The 17,177-nt window shown below is 37.6% G+C and overlaps 1 protein-coding gene across 8 annotated transcripts in view; it reads right to left on the reverse strand.

Annotated features, from left to right (window-relative positions):
* The window catches only part of GABRA5 (gamma-aminobutyric acid type A receptor subunit alpha5), a 96,421-nt gene extending 79,503 nt beyond the window's left edge, over nucleotides 1-16,918 (reverse strand). The window contains exons 1-5 of one of the 8 annotated variants that reach the window (XM_043998266.1): nucleotides 16,801-16,918; nucleotides 13,781-13,938; nucleotides 5,157-5,278; nucleotides 1,459-1,526; nucleotides 1,118-1,338 (exon numbers count right to left, since the gene is read on the reverse strand). In XM_043998266.1, coding sequence (XP_043854201.1) covers nucleotides 1,118-1,338; nucleotides 1,459-1,526; nucleotides 5,157-5,278; nucleotides 13,781-13,866 — 497 coding nt within the window. In that variant the 5' untranslated portion in view covers nucleotides 13,867-13,938; nucleotides 16,801-16,918. Of the gene's footprint in view, nucleotides 1-1,117; nucleotides 1,339-1,458; nucleotides 1,527-5,156; nucleotides 5,279-13,780; nucleotides 13,939-14,835; nucleotides 15,033-15,310; nucleotides 15,332-15,404; nucleotides 15,550-15,570; nucleotides 15,705-16,411; nucleotides 16,749-16,800 lie in introns of those variants that run through there. The other 7 variants (XM_043998263.1, XM_043998262.1, XM_043998264.1 and 4 more) reach the window with 7 other exon arrangements.
* Between the last annotated feature and the right edge of the window lie 259 nt (nucleotides 16,919-17,177).

Consider the following 17,177-nt stretch of genomic DNA (forward strand, 5'->3'; position numbering starts at 1 on the left):
ACCTTTCCAGGGCTCAGTTTTCTCATTTGTAAAATTTGGAGACTGAATTGGATGAGCTCTAAATCCCTTTCCATTTTAAACCCTTCATTTCATTTCTATGATTCCACAAATGTCTAATGTCCTTCCAATTCTAAGATTCTATGAGAACCAATTATGAGTAAAAATGGAATCTTTAAACAGAATTCAGATTGATCTAGGCTGGAAGAGACTTGAAGGAAAGGGACCTTATTGACTGTGCAGCCAGAATAGCTGCTACAGGGTTGAGTGTCCAATAGTCATTCCACATATTATGAATAATAATAATAAGAGTAATAATAACTATCACATACTGTTTTACAGTATTCAAAGGGCTTTACATGTCATCTTTTTTTTTTTTTAATTCTCATAACAACTCCACAAAATAGGTACCGTTACTATTCACATTTAGGAAACTAAGAGATTTGCCCTGGGTTACACTGGTTAGTTAGTGTCTGAGGGAGATTTTTGAACTCAGTCCTTCCTGATTCAAAGTCTAGCACTCTGCTCTATGACACCTAGCTACTTCTCTATATTAACCATTCATGGAAAAGCTTTCTTTTTCTTTTTCTTTCTCTCTTTTTTTTTTTTTTTAGTGAGGCAATTGGGGCTAAGTGACTTGACCAGGGTCACACAGCTAGTAAGTGTCAAGTTTCTGAGGCTGGATTTGAACCCAGGTACTCCTGACTCCAGGGCCAGTGCTCTATCCACTGCGCCACCTAGCTGCCCCATGGAAAGGCTTTCTATAGGAGATAACTGCATTTATTGAGTGATACTCATTATATTATCTTTTTTTGTTTTTATTTTGTTTTTCAGGGCAATGAGGGTTAAGTGACTTGCCCAGAGTCACACAGCTAGTAAGGATCAAATGTCTGAGGCTGGATTTGAACTCAGGTCCTCCTGAATCCAGGGTCGGTGCTTTATCTACTGCGCCACCTAGCTGCCCCTCATTACATAACCTTAAAGAATCTCATAACAGAAAAAATAATTAGGAATTTTCTGCTTTCCCTAGAGGACAAACAAAGGGCTCCAGAGATGAGAGACGTTAAGAAGGAACTCTTCAAAATGGCAGGACAAAAGAAATGCATAAACGGGTTTTTACCTCATGGTATACAGCAGGGTGCCATCATCCTCTAGCCTTAAGAGCTTGTTTGGGGTGGTCATATTGTGAGCTATGGACTTCTTTCCATTGTGAAAGAATGTGTCTGGAGTCCAAATCTTGCTTGCAAGGAGGTTATTGAGAGGGAGCCGCTGCATTGGTCCTTTGAAACGAAGCCTTTCGTCTTTCCAGCTTTGTCGGAAAAATACATCAATGGTATACTCCTACCACAAAGAAAGAGAATTAGGGTTATTATATCTCAATAAATCTCTCCTCTGGAGATATTATCATTTAATATTTAGATATAATTTGGGGCTTAGTAAGGTCCATGCCCCACAACCTACCATTTCTGTATCAGACACTGGGCCAAAGCTGGTTACATAGATGTCCGTTCTCACCTGAGTTATTCTCTCTGAAATATAGAAATAGGAACCCTAATTTAGTCATTACTATAAGGATGAACAATTAAACAATGAAGACAGACAGACAGACAGAGAGAGAGAGAAATTGATAGATGGAATGAGTTTTCATGTACAAAGTAGAATAAAGAAAGAGGTTTAGTTATGAAATCATAACATTCTTTTCCCCCATTAACTGCCATAAAGTTAATATGAATATTAAAGCCACATTGAAGAAGTGATCACAAAAGATTGCTTGGTATAATGGAAAGAACATTAAATTTGGAGTCAAAAGATCTGGGTTGAAGCTCTTATTTCCTTATTTACAAACGATGTGATGTTTACCAAATCTCTCTGAACCTCAGTTTCTAAATTTGTCTGGTAGGAACACATACATCAGGCCTGCCTATCTCATAAACATGGTGGTAAACAAATGAGATAATGGATACAAAAATGCTTTGAAAGCTACAGAACTCTTAATATCAGGATCACTTGTTTAATACTTCATTTCTTCCAGGATCTATAATTTCTTCAATGTGGGCCTATGCTCCAACAATACAGATTGTGACTACATGACAATTCATCAGAGAGTCTTTCAGAGAAGTTTTGGCTAAAAAATTGCCACTACTCCGAATCCTACCAGTGATAAGCCACTACAAGCTTTGACCTTTCAGCAATGAACATGCTATTTGTTCAACACATCCTTGAACCTTTGTAACATAGCTCTTAGGAACCCAGGATCACTCAACAACCACAATGACATAGACATAGGATTATAGTTAAGGCAGATGTGATTTTTTGAAAAGACTGCATAATATTGGAAGTAATATACTCAATCAATTAATATTCATTAATACCCTACTATGTGCCAGACATTGTGCTAAGCTCAAGGGATACAAAACGAGGCAAAAAATAGTCCCTACCCTCAAGGAGCTTGCAATCAAATGGAGACAACACCCACAAAATATATACAAAGCAAGTTAAATACAGAAAGATAGGAGACAATCAACAGAGGGGAGGCACTAGAATTAAGGAGGGATTAGGGAAGATTTTCTGTAGAAGTTATTATTTTAGTTGGCACTTAAAGGAAGTTTCCAGGATTCAGAGCAGAGGAGAGAGGGTATTCCAAAGATGTAGGGTCAGCCAGAGAAAATGCCCAGACCTGAGACCAAGTGTCTCATTCATGGAACAGCTAGGAGGCTAATGTCATTGGATCAAAGAGTATTGTTGGGGAATAAAGATAAGAAGACTGGAAAGGTAGTAGAGAGCTAGGTTATGAAAGGCTTTGAATGCCAAACACCATATTTGATCCTGGAGACAAGGGGAAATCTCTGGAGTTTTCTCCAGTTGGGGAGGATATTACATGAACAAACCTTCGCTTTAGGAAAATCATTTTAGTAGCTGAATGGAGTGGAGTGGGAAGAGACTTGAGTCAGACAAACCCACCAGGAGGCTATTACAATAATATAGACAAGAGGCAAGGAGGGCATGCACCAAAGTTGTAGCAGTCAAATGAGAGATGTTGCAAAAGTAAAATAATAGGACTTGGCAACCTATTGGATATGGGAGGTAAAAGATAGTGAAGAATCCAGCATGATCCCAAGGTTGAGAGCCTGAAGGATTGAAAATATTTTGTTGTACTCTATAATAATAGAGAAAATAGGGAAAGAGAAGGTTTGTGGCAAAAGGTAGTGAGTTCTGGGGGCGGCTAGGTGGCACAGTGGATAAAGCACCGGCCCTGGATTCAGGAGTACCTGAGTTCAAATCTGGCCTCAGACACTTGACACTTACTAGCTGTGTGACCCTGGGTAAGTCACTTAACCCCCATTGCCCCACCAAAAAAACCAGGTAGTGAGTTCTATTTTAGACATATTAAATTTAAGAGGTCTACTTGATATCCAGTTTGAGATGTGTAAAAGATAATTGGAAATATAAAATAGGTCATTGTTTCAAAATGTAATTCTTCAATAGTTTTATACTTTTGAAAAATGTTGGGTTGCAGAAGAGTCTGCTGAAATCTTATGGCTTACAAACTATAATTTGATATAATTCACTCCTACACAAGTTTGTATTACTACTGAAGCAGCAATAGGACCTAACATTAAGGCATTATCTTCCTAGGAAGACTTCACTGTATTTCTATTTGCTTGAAAAACATTTGGTATTCCTTAGAAATATCTTAAAATATTCTATGTCATGTAGTTAGGGAGAAAATTATATCTGATCACTCTGTTGCCCTTATCCTTTGTAACTCCTTGCCCAGATCTTACCCATGTTGATGGCATACCTATAACCCTACTACCTCCATATATCTTTCCCTTCATCATCATTTCCTGAGCACCTATTAAGTAAAGAGTACATTATTACTCTATTCCACCATAAAATGAGCTCTCTCAGATTTATACTCTATGTCTCTATACAAAACATTCTTCTCATCATCATTGCCTGACACTGTTATATTGTTAATTTTCCTCAAATATATTTCATTCTTCTTGAAAGTAGGGACAATGCTTTAACTTTTATGTTTTTCTCACAGAATCTAACATAATGCTTCACATGCATATGTATATGCATGTATATGTATATATATACATACATATGTATATCATATTTATTTGGAATTTATTGATATTATACTAAGAGAGGGAATCCAGTAATTTTTGCATCATGAAATCTTTTACATCAGCGGTTTTATTGGAAATGCTAATTGGAAATAATCTCAGCTCATAACAATCCTTTTCTCCTAAAGTTTCTCTTTTTATATTTTATAAATTGGCACTGGATATTATTTGAATAAGTGAGCCCTTTGTAAACCAAAACCAAATAAAACCACATAAAAGGAAATTACAATTGTTATGACTTTTTTCTTAGTTTCTTAGTAAACCACTTTTCTTCACTCATGCTGAATGCTATTAAGAAATATCACAATCTGTCTGTTCTACAGAGAATGTATTTATCCCTATTGGTTATTCACTTAATAGCTAATGATTGCTAAGCAAATCTTCACAAGAATGAGGGTGTTAAATGGATTTGTAAAAGATCCCTTCCCATAGGGTTGAACTAAACATTTGTCCTTCTTTAAGTGACCCAGAAAAAGGGATTCTATTTGGGCAAGGGAACTTCTTAGGGACATTTGTTCTCCCAAACTAATATATTTTCTCTAAAACAATTAGGACCTAGAAAATGGAAAGCAAAACATATGTATCCCTGGAATGATATAGTATAATGTCAAGATCACTGGATTTGATTCTTGGCCAGTCCATTACTATCTGTGTGCTCTTCACCTAGTAACTTAACTTGAATGGACCTCAGTTTATGTATAATATGTATATATAAAATATGTTTTTAAGAGATAACAATATATGTACTATCCACTGCATTGCTTATTGTAAGAATGAAAGGAGACGACACATATACCAAGAATTTTGTAACATTAAAGCATGGTAAATGATCATTTTTATTAGGGGTTATCATTGCCTATTTCTGGTTCTAACATCTTATTAAGCTAGTTTATCTGTTCAACATGGGGCTTGGAGGTTCTTTGGGAATGTGAAAAGAATCACTCCATAGAGTATCATGCCTTCAAGAAGTGTAAACATTGTCTCTGATATTTACCTCACTTCAGGAAAGGAATTTATACCCACCTCCAAGTCCTGGGCGCAGTCTATTGTCATATCCATCCAGCAGACCATCCAGGATCCTGGTAAATATTGTAATATTATCATTGGTCTCATCTTTTACTGAACTTGTTGGCATCTGTGAGTAGCTGTTTAAAAAGAAAAAAATGTTAAGGCAAGGCCTACTAAAACTAAACCTTAATTTTCCATGACTTCCCCTGCAAATTTCCCAACAAGTGAGAAGGTGACATAAAATCTCTGAGGGTATAATTCCAAAAAGGGAGACTAATACATTGAGTAAATTATTTTAGAAAATATTAGCATCCATACTCCTCTGAATGATCAAATTGCAAGGGAGTCCTTGGATTACTTCACTTTCCATGGCCCAATATTACTGATTCCTTCAAGAATTCTGTTCTGAGATTTCCATAGTCTACCTACAAGACAAATGTTTCTGAAAAGTTATGACAACTTATAAGAGAAGAAATATTGGGGGGGGGACAGGGCAATGGGGGTTAAGTGACTTGCCCAAGGTCACACAGCTAGTAACTGTCAAGTGTCTGAGGCAGGATTTGAACTCAGGTCTTCCTGAATCAAGGGCCGGTGCTTTATCCACTGCGTCACCTAGGTGCCCCCAGAAATATTTTTTTAAAACACTAGTTTTCACGGCCAGGTAACTACAGGCAAAGTACATGCAATTAAACATTGGTAAAAGTTTTCATGGCCTATGTTGGTTGAATCTCTTGGTCTTCTGGGATTTGTCAAATTTTTTTATGTAGTCAATTATACAACTGTATCATTTTTTTCTTTGAATACAAAGGTTGGAATACTCATACTATGATTTAAAAAAAACTAAATATAACAATAATTCAAGAGAATAATATGCTTAAACTACTACAGAGTTGCATATTGTTGAAATGACTTTAAATGGCTAAATAGGATGTGAATAGTTTTGTCAACTGAAGAATATTGAATGTCAAAAATTAACCACGTTTCATATTCAGAATGCTCTTTATATATACAAAGTAATATGATGTCTCTGATATTTCCTCCTCCTTATTCTTTGTAAATGTTAAGATGTATGAGAGTTTGGGGAAGAGATAGCAAGAAATGATAAATCTCTAATAAGAACTTTCTTTGCAACTTACTAAATGATCTGAAAGGCCCACAAAAGTCTTAAGAACTCCAAAGGTGACAAGAAAAAATTGCTAATCCTAAAATAATTAAGTCAAGGTTAACAGACCCTTTGATTCTATTTTTGTATTTTTAAATCAGTTTCCTTAATATACCACAAGCATAACAACTTTTGTAAATATCAGAGACTCCATTAGGAGGCTTAAAAAAAAAGATGTTTTCAGTAATGACTCTTGCCTTTTAAATTTCAAACTAATTAATTAAGAGATGAATCTCATATAATTTAACCTTCTTTTTCTTTTTCAAATAGGAAGAACATATTCTTTTTCTCTTGTTTGTTCTGACTCATTGTTCAATCGATTGCCAGATGAAGCTGGCAGATAGAGCTGTAACTTCACTCCCATAGTGTCATGCTGAATAGTTGTCATGCTATGTATAACTAACTGCCTATTGATATGAAGAATGTTCTTAACTTCTTCTTGATAAGGCATATACTTAGGAATTATTTTCTTTCATTAACTTTATTGTTTCCCTAATTATTAACTCCGTAGGATGGATTAAGCTTTAAATTAGGTGGGGTTTTTTTAAGTGCACAGAGATGATTCAGGTTGACAGATTGACTCTACACTTGTTTTTTTTTTTATTTTTCTGTGCTGTTTCCCTTTATTTTATTTTTAATTTTCATGATAAAATTTCAAATTATACCAAGCCTCCAAATTTATGACACTGTCTTCTAACCCCACCTCTTTTTTTCAATTTAATTTTCTTCGATTTTTTTTTTTTGGTTTGGTGAAAGCTTTTCTCTATATGTATGTGTGCATGCACATGGATGTATATGTACATTACAACAAGCCCGCAAACCAAGGTTCTTAGGTACTGTGTTTGTCTAAATGTAACAAAGCGATTTATAATATAATCTAAAGAAAATTCAAACATCTATCAAATAAATTAAGAAGGATTTATTTTTAAAATTAAGGTCTGTTCCAGAAACAGAAATAGACTTGGAATTTATAGGGTGATGGAAAAGTAGGAGAAATCATGGCTGTCATCATATCTCTTACTTTAATTCATCATCATATTAATTTGTGACATTTTCATGTATTTTTAATATTCCTAATCCCTTTCAAAAAATAAATTCCTACACATATTTCACTTTAATTTTTTATAAACATAAGATTTTAAAAGGTTCATTGGTGGGGGCAGCTAGGTGACGCAGTGTATAAAGCACCGGCCCTGGATTCAGGAGTACCTGAGTTCAAATCCGGCCTCAGACACTTGACACTTACTAGCTGTGTGACCCTGGGCAAGTCACTTAATCCCCATTGCCCCACAAAAAAAAAAGGTTCATTGGTTTCTTTCATCCTGTTTCTCTTCCCTTATTTCTATAATGCTTTTCTCTCTTTCAGCTAGTTCTCTTAATTCTCTTCTAAAAGTGTGAGCTTTAACATTTTTGTTAGTGTATGGGCATCTTTATTCTTAAGCTGCCAGGCTTTGTTCTTGCCCATTCTCTCAATTTCAATAAGATAACTTAATGTCCTTCTTTGTAAACACATCTTATCATTTTTTCTAATCACTCCCCTCCATGATTATCTAAATCAAATGTATCCAAAAGTCTTTTTCTAATGGTTCATTCAGACACTAGGTGGTTCTATATTCCTTCATCACATACTCTGTACTTGTGATATTGATATGACAGGAATTATCTTCTCCATTAAACAGATAAAAAGTGAATCATAGGAATATAAAATGACTTTTCCAAGATCACAAAGTTAGTGAGACCAGTGCAAGGACCAGAAACCAGAATATTTGACTGCTCAGTTGCTGCTTTTTCCAGTAAAGTAGACTACTTTCCAAATTTTGCAGATACTTTCTTTCTTGCAATAAAGGTGATATTCAGAGTTATGAGCACTCTCTCACTGTAGTACAAAGTTGGCTCACTAAAGCCATAGTTGCATATAACCCTGAAATGCTCTAAGACACTTGTTGAATTCATTTTATTCAAGGTCTAACTTAACTTGGAAAATAACTCAGGGTTTAAGGGAAGAATATAAAATTTCCTACATTCAGATTCAAAAGTTTGATTATTAAACTTCCTCAAGCTTCTTTTCTAATGGATGAACAAGATGACTTCTGCCATTATTACTTCAACAACTTCCTTTTGAAGAAGCAATCACATTTCTATACAATTCTATATGTAGGAGTGTATAACATCCCTTCCCAATACTTCAAGGTTCTTTTATGTCTTTGTACGTGTTATTTCTACCAAGGCAGACTACAATCACAACCTTTGACATGGTAAGTTATTTTTAAACCATTTCTATAGTCTAAAAAATTTACCTGATGGTCAACCTTCCAGGGATGTGCTGCTCATAATTTTACTAGGCTAATGCTTGAACTGTAGACAGGGATCCTGTATTTTTTTTTCCTTTCAGCTGAGATTAGAAAAAAGCTCTAGTTCCCAGAAAGTTATATTCATATATCTTAGATTTGTATGTTTTGAACTTATAAAATACTCATGTGAAATAATGCAAGTAATCTTTGCATTAGCTTCTAAAACCTTATGTGAAAAACATAAAGTTTAAAGGAATGAAAGTTTACATTCTTATGGGAAAAGGACCAAAGGAAATGATGGAAGGAGGGCTGTGGAAATGAAAGAGTGGACTGAATCTCAGGTTGTCTTATACCTGCTCATTTTTCTTTGAAATATGAAAGCAGAGGAAACTAAAGAATATGGTGTGTATGACTGATAAAGACTCAGACAATTAACATTTGATAAAGTCCAAAAATGAAACAAAACCTTAACCTAGCTAATTTTGTGATTAGACAACTAATATCTCAAACAAAGGAATAAATGAGGATCAAAATGCTTCAGGGAAAAGATATTTTCTTAACCCTAACTATAATCCACACCATCAGAATGCTAAGTTCCAAAATAGTTGTTCATCATGAGCCAGCCAACAAACTAACTTATCTTGGCATTAGCTATATATTAAAATGAGTATATGTGTATATTGATGTATGTGTGTAAAACTAGCGTGTGTTTATGCATGTATATGCATACAAACATACATACACAGAACTTTCTATATGTTTGCCAAGTACACCCATGTATTATTTTAGCTATAAAACAAGTAGGTGTTGGGGCAGCTAAGTGGCACAGTGGATAGAACACTGGCCCTGGAGTCAGGAGGACGTGGGTCCAAATCTGGCCTCAGACACTTAACACTTACTAGCTGTGTGACCCTGGGGAAGTCACTTAACCCCAATTGCCTCACTAAAAAAATAATAAGTAGGTGTTTAGTATCTGTTGCATTAGAGAAATGTATTATATATATATATATATATATATATATATATATATATATATACACATATATCAACACATAAACTCTTAGTCTTTTGATTCCTGATATTTAGAACATTTCCCTAATGACTAATAGGCTACTACTAGCTTAGTTGCTTATCTATGTAAATGAATATACTAGTCTTATTTAAGAACTCAAAGTGCTTGTCCAAAAAGAGAGAAACAAAACTATAATAATTTTCCATGGTTCTTAGAACTATGTCAGAAAGATCTATTCTTGAGATATATATTATATGCAATATAGTTCTTGTATCAAAGACTTGTACAAGGTAGGCTTGTATAAAGAATTAATGACATATTCGATAAACATGCCTACTAATTTCATCTCTGCTTTGTGATGTGTAACAAGGCACTACACTGTCATATGCTTCAGTGTCATCCTCTATAAAAGGGAGGGTAATTCTGTCTAGTATTCAGAGCCTATGTGAAGAACAGAGGTTTACAGAACCACATTCATTTTAATTTAGAGCTGGAAGAAATCTTAAAGATTCTTGAGTTTAATTCTCTTCTTTTACACATAAGAGAACTAAGATTCACAAATTTTAAATGACTTGTCCAAGATCAAAAATATAGTCAGTGGCAGAGCCCAATGTAGAACCCAGATGTCACACTTTGCAAGGCAAAATCATTGAAAAGTTAAATGTACTATATAAAGTAAGGTAATATTACCAACAGTGTGTCACATATATATATCCTTTCCCTCCTTCCAAACTGGTATTTAAAGTTTGGTATTTAAGCCTTGTATTTAAAACTTCCCTATATCTGGTGATGGCACTACCATCTTCAAACTTTACTTTTCATTCTTTCCTCTTCTTATCCTAAACCACCACATTGAAATAATTGGGGGGCAGCTAGGTGGCGCAGTGGATAAAGCACCGGCCCTGGATTCAGGAGTATCTGAGTTCAAATCTGGCCTCAGACACTTGACACTTACTAGCTGTGTGACCCTGGGCAAGTCACTTAACCCCCATTGACTCGCAAAAAAAAAAAGAAAGAAAGAAAGAATTGGGAAACTCTGTTGCTTCTATCCTCACAATATGACTAGCATTTGTCCTCACCTCTTCACTCACACAGACATCACCATAGTTCAGAACCTGGTTACTCGCTCCTAATTGGTCTTCCTTCAGCAACCTCTACCATTTTCCATCCATCCTTCACACTTCTGCCAAAAGAATCTGCCTAATATAGAGGGGCCATGTGGCTCAGTGGCTAGAGTTCCAGGCCTGGAGTCAGGAAGACTCATCTTCATGAATTCAAATGAAGCCTCAGACAATAAGTAGCTACGTGACCTTAGACAAGTCACTTAACCCTGTTTGCCTCAGTTTTTCATCTGAAAGATGAGCTGGAGAAGGAAATGGCAAACTACTCCAGTATCTTTGTCAAGAAAGCCCCATATGGAGTAATAGTCATGCACAACTGAGAAACAGCTCAACAACAAAAACAACATAGAGAGTTCTGTTCCCCCTTTATTTAAAAAACTTCAACTGGTTCCCAACTGGCTAAAGGTGATGATACAAACTCCTTAGCCTGATATTGAAGGATCACCAGGATTTGGTTCAGTCACATCCTTCCAGCCTTATTTTACATGAATCCTCTTCACCCAGGTTATATTCTACCTAGAATAAACTACTATTTGTTTCCTGCTCTTCTAGTATGGACTTCAGTGTCTCTATGTTCACAAGGGTAATGCCCCCATAGAACTCACACTCTCACACTACGTCTATTGAAATTTCTCCTTTTACTTCAAAGCCCAGCTTGGGTACACTCTCCTCCATGGAGTTTTCCTTTTCTGATTCTCTCAGCTATAAGTGATCACTCCCTCCTCAGATTTCTCTGGAACACTATGCCTAGGAATCTGATTTTCCCTTCACTGTGGTTCCCCACCCCCAGCTTCACATTGTACTCTATATCATATTTCTTTTTGTAGATATCATGCATCCCTAATTAGGCTGTATGTCCCTTAATGTACAGGACTGCAATTTTTCACCTTTACATCTTCAAAGCTTAACATTGCCATGAATATAATAGATACTTAATAAATGATTGTGAATTAATCTAATATAATATTAAGGGACTGATGTATAATGAAAATGGGGGGAAAACCTATTGGATTTGCAGTTGGAGGTCTTCAGTTCAAATCTTTACTCTGTCATTTACTCCACATTGCCCTTGGACAAGTTATAACTTTACTGATATTCAATATTCTCATCTAATGCATAATAATAACATCAATAATAATAATACATTATTATTATTATTATATAGCACTTTATGGTATTCAAAGTGCTTTACAAATGGTATCTAATTTTATCCCCTGAGCAACACTGGCAAGTAGGTACTATTATTAGCCCCATTTTACACATGAGGAAAAGGAGCTTTACTAGAGATGACTATTCTCAGTTAAGTTGTTCCCTGAAGAAAACTAGAGAGTAAATATTAAAGTGTATTTTTCTTCATTAATTGGCTATCATTTTCTACATAGTATTACAATGTCTGGGAAATTAGTAGATTTCCAACTGGCTCATGGTACATCTAACTCTTAAACTCTTGATAGCTATTTGGTGATGGGGCCTTCTATAGGATAAAAAAAAAACACCTAGATTTAGGGCTTTGAAAATGCTTTTGTTGGGTGATGTAACAAGTATGGTAATAAATTTCTTGGGGATGTCCAAGGTGAAGAAAAAGGAAAAACTCAGATTGAAAAACTTGAGAACTACTGCTATGAATAACTTTTATAGCATTAAGATTAAATGACTCTTAGGCAGCTAGGTGGCGCAGTGGATAGAGCACCGGCCCTGTAGTCAGGAGTACCTGAGTTCAAATCCGGCCTCAGACACTTAACACTTGCTAGCTGTGTGACCCTGGGCAAGTCACTTAACCCCAATTGCCTCACTAAAAATTTTTTTTAAAATTAAGATTAAATGACTCTCACAGAATAATTGTTTACAGTGAATATAAAAACCATGGGTATATATTCCAAAAGCCTATTGCAAATTTCTGAGAAACACTAATTTGTTGAACTGAAAACAATGTGTATTCAAGCATACTAGGCTACAAGCACAGTAGCTTAGATATTGGTGGGGGAGGACACATATCATTCCACTAGGGGCCAGCGGAAGAAGAATCATTCCCTTTCCTAAAATTCTCAACTTCTCTGTCCATTTTAGTTTTAAAAGAGTTCACTTCAGAAGACAATTCTTTGGTCTGATAGTTCTAAACCTTTGGAAGGTTTCTGTAATGCTCCTTAATTTCTTTCTTTTAATTTCATCTCATCAGTGCTAAGAAATAATTTCCTTATTGGTCTGAACCACACAAAGAGGGCATGAAGGACTCTCTGTGAAAAGAGTAAGTTTCTCTGGAATCATAAAAATGTTATTTTGGAGAAAAGGATATTTTAAAATGCCCATGATGTTGACACTAAAAATCACACAAAAAAACCATAACAAATAATAATGAAAGGAATCCTTGATCATATAAGGCTTCAAGATGACTTTTTAGACATTCAAAGTAGACACAAATCCAAGGTTATTGAATATATTTGGCACAAATTTTCAATGTCATAAGTAGTTAATCACAACCCTCAAATGATACCATGTTTCACAAACTGTGAATGAGAAAACAATAGCTATCAAATTTTGTGAATCACATTTTCTAACAAAAATTGTGCAAATAAGGATTAGCCTCTGAATGTAATTTTTAACCTGGATAGCAAGTACTGCTGATTTTGAACCAAATTGTTTCCATTCTTAAGGTTATAAATTCACCAATACTCTCTACCCTAGTCCTCTTTTCTCTGACTGTCTTCAGAAACTACACTTCAGGTGGTCAATCTATCAAAGAAAGTTTCATTTAATGCTATTTCTAGCCACTAGGACATTGAGGGCACAGGGCAAAAACCTCTGGATTAATTCTTTGGTATCATACATTTGAAGTCAGAGAACATGGGTTCAAATCCCAGCTTTGCACTGATAAGACCTTTAATAAATTACTTGACTATCTAGAATTAATTTTTCTCCTCAGTAAAATCAGAAGGCTAGGCTGGAGAACCTAAAAGTTCCCTTCTAGTTCTGTATCTATGATCCATTGAACAAATTCTTTAACCGAATGTGTTTGTGTTGTTATAAAACATAATTGGAAAAACCACAAGACTTACCCAAAGTGACTGGCTAAATTCATGGAAATACAAAAGAGGAGAAGGTTTTTGATCATGACAAAGCTAGAAAACATTCCATTGTCCATTCCCAATAAGAATAATAAGTGAAGTGGTTGAATTTGGGGGGGGGGATATTCTTTTCCACCTTGATCCTTAGGCTGGAATGAATAAAAAGAAAAGAACATATGCCCATGAATGTCTTGGTGATAAACAGCTTGGAACCAAACCATACTGCAAAGCCTCATTTTTTAACTATTCATAAATAAAGAAACATTAGGATACATTTTGGTGTCATTATACAACTACAGTGCCATACTCGCTCCCTCATGACTTTCATTTTCAGAAGGCAATAAAATACAGTACAAAGAAATGAGCATAATGCTTTATTTTTCACACTTAAACATAAAAGAAATGCAGAATCATGCTTTTGATTTTTAAACCATTAGCCCAATTATTTAGTTTTAACCTCTTACTTTTTGTTCAAGTAATAATTACCCAAATGATCCTCATATTAAATACATGGTATTTTCTGAGAAAGTGCAATATGCATGTTAATAGCTGATTTTTTTTTCTTTTCAAAAAGATCCTTCCCCCTAAGTGTTCAAAGCCAGCTTACTCCTTTTACTGCAAGGTGTCAGGAGAAATTTTGGAGAAACAGGACAAAGGTCATTTTTGTGGGAACATTCAAAGGAGCAGGATTACTATAATATAATAACTGCTTATTAGAAAGGTTGCCACTTTCTTGGATGGCTGCCTCCGTGACTAAGTAAGCTAATAATTATTATATTTTGAAGAAATCTGTCTCTCAATTCTTTTCTGATCCCTAATTAACATGTTAAAGAATTGGAGGCTGTAGTTCTTTTTCTCTTGGTTAAGGACCCAGATCCATGCAATGTGCTTTTCTTCCTGCAATCCAAATCAACACACATCTGCACATACATGCAGCCTGCCTGTTTTCATTGTACTTTGTTCTGAGAATCGTTGATACCAATTCCCCAGAGAGACCACAATAAACACTTTTAATCTAGAATGCTAAAATGCTTCCTACTACCTACCCCAAGACAGGTTTAGATGCAGAAGGGCTCCAGAGTCTGAGGTCACCTATACCCTGCTTTTTTGCCTTTGGGTACCCCTGTAACTGGCATATAACCCGGTATTTAACAGCCAGGAAAGGCGAGGTGGTGGGAAGGAGCAAAAAAGAAGGGGGCTTCTTTCTCTTCCAGCATCCTCTGTACTAGGTGCTTAAGGAAAGAGGTAAGGAGCCCCAGGGGGTCTCCAGATCGCTGCGTAAGCTCTCTACCCGGGAACACCATCCTCGTGTGTGCCAGGGTGTGTGGAGGTGGGAGGGAAGCGGGAGGAGGATTGCAGAGTCGGAGCGTTGTATCCACTCCAGGCTTCTCCTTTTGCCAACTCAACCCCTGCTACTCCCTCCTGGGGGGATTTCACTGATCTTCAGATAATCTACCCCACCTTTGGATCCCCCCTCACCTTGCCTTTCTTTCCCCCTCACTTCCCTTCCAGGTTCCCTACCTAGTTCCAGATCTCCCTTTTCCTCTTCATCTCATTGAATTAGTCAATGTTATTTTATCCATAGGTTTCCCTCCTTGCAAATCTCGGGTCTCACCAATGTGCAAAGGGCGGGTAGAGGCTCCACAGCCAAAGCCTCTTCCAGTTGATCCGTGGTTAGCTGCCCCTTCGGAATCGGACTGCAATACACCAGGCTGCACCTAGTCCCAGCCTCCTAGCCTCAACTCTCAAAAAGCAAGCAAGCCAAAAAAGGGAAAACTTACCCAGGTGCCCCAAAGGGAGGGGAAGGAAGGGGAAGGAGGGAGGTTGACAAATTCAGTAAGCGCATACTAGGGGCTAAGCGCAGGGTGATAAACGAAAGATAAATAGGCAATTCTTGGCCATAGCCCTTAGCGCTCTAAATACACCTCAATCCTCAGCACTTTGAACATCAAGGGCACTGGAGGCGGGGGGAACTGGGGGTGGGGGGGTGGAGATTGGTATTTCCAAGATCGACACCCCCTCCTAACAGCACCCTTCCCAGCATTTTCTCCCTCTGCAGCTGCGGTCTATGGGTTGGGGGTGGTGGGCAAAAGCAACCCCTTTGGAAGAGTCTCCGCACCTCCATAGCAATTCGACAGCTTTAAATTCCACATTCAGTGCGGTCTGCGCTATCCTCGGTGCTATCTGTTTTCTATGCCTACCCTCCCATCTCTGGGATCTGATTTGCCCCACGGAGTCTGGCTAGGCAAAGTTTGCACTCTTCCCCGGACCCGGGTTCCTTCCTTTTATCAAATCCCTTTTTCCTCTACCAGATACTGCTCTGCTCCGAGCTCTAAGCACTTCCCAGTAGGAAAGGCGACACATTGTTCCCTCTGTCTGGGGTCTGTCTCTCCCCTATTCAAAAACACTTCAGCCAGCAGTGGCCAGACTCTATCTCCCTGTCCCAAAGGGTCATCTGCTCCCCTGAGAAGGATGCTGAGAACCGCCCCCCCCATCCCGTGCCATTCCCCATCCTCGCCACCCCCCTCATCTCTTCCCCATAGGGTCGAATCGTGTTCCACCCCCGCCCCTCTTCCAGTGTCTCCCCCACACGGAGCCCCCCAAATCCCCTGCCCCGCTTACCAACTGTGCTGGACATAAGAGAGGTTAGTAGATGTTCTGCAAAATCCTTTCTCTCCCCTTCCCCGCCCCGTACCCTTTTGCTCCCCAACACGAGCTGCCTGGTGCAGATTTCTCGGTTGTCACCAACACATACTGTATCTCTTGAAGTTCCCACCGCTTCCCCAAGTGGAACGGGATGGAGGGAGGGTCCGCTCACCCGCTCTCTGCCTTGGATCCCAACGGCTCCCTCCTCAGCTCCTCCTTCCAGGATGCACTGCTTCCCTCTTGCAGATTTCTCTCTCTCCCTCCCCCCCCCCATACACACACACACACACACACACACACACACACACACACACACACACACACACACACACACACACACACTCTTTTCTCTTTCTCTCTCTCACCTCTCCTAAGCCTCCACATGTCGTCTTCTTAGGGTAGCGTAACGTTTGGATGCAGCTGTATCCCAGCAGAGGCCGCCACACACTTAACAAATGGGCTGGCAGGCCAATACTGTATAAAGAAGAGTCAGATCTCTTTATTAGAGGAAGAGCCAGGAGTGTCAACAGTAAGTCCTATTTGGGAAGGGTTCATGTACCTCTCTTTAAGTGAACTAATGGCCCTGAGTGACATTTTTGGCTAAGTCTTCTAATGATGACAAGTTGGGCATATATGTAGAAATAAAGGGAGCGAAATTCACAATATGTGAGCTGATGCTGTCACCCAGTCAGACACTGCAAAGATCTTACTGGTGGCAGAGGCCAGAAGGAGGCCATTGCGA

The sequence above is a fragment of the Dromiciops gliroides genome, chromosome 3 (genome assembly GCF_019393635.1).
Source record: "Dromiciops gliroides isolate mDroGli1 chromosome 3, mDroGli1.pri, whole genome shotgun sequence".
Taxonomy (NCBI): Eukaryota; Metazoa; Chordata; class Mammalia; order Microbiotheria; family Microbiotheriidae; genus Dromiciops; species Dromiciops gliroides.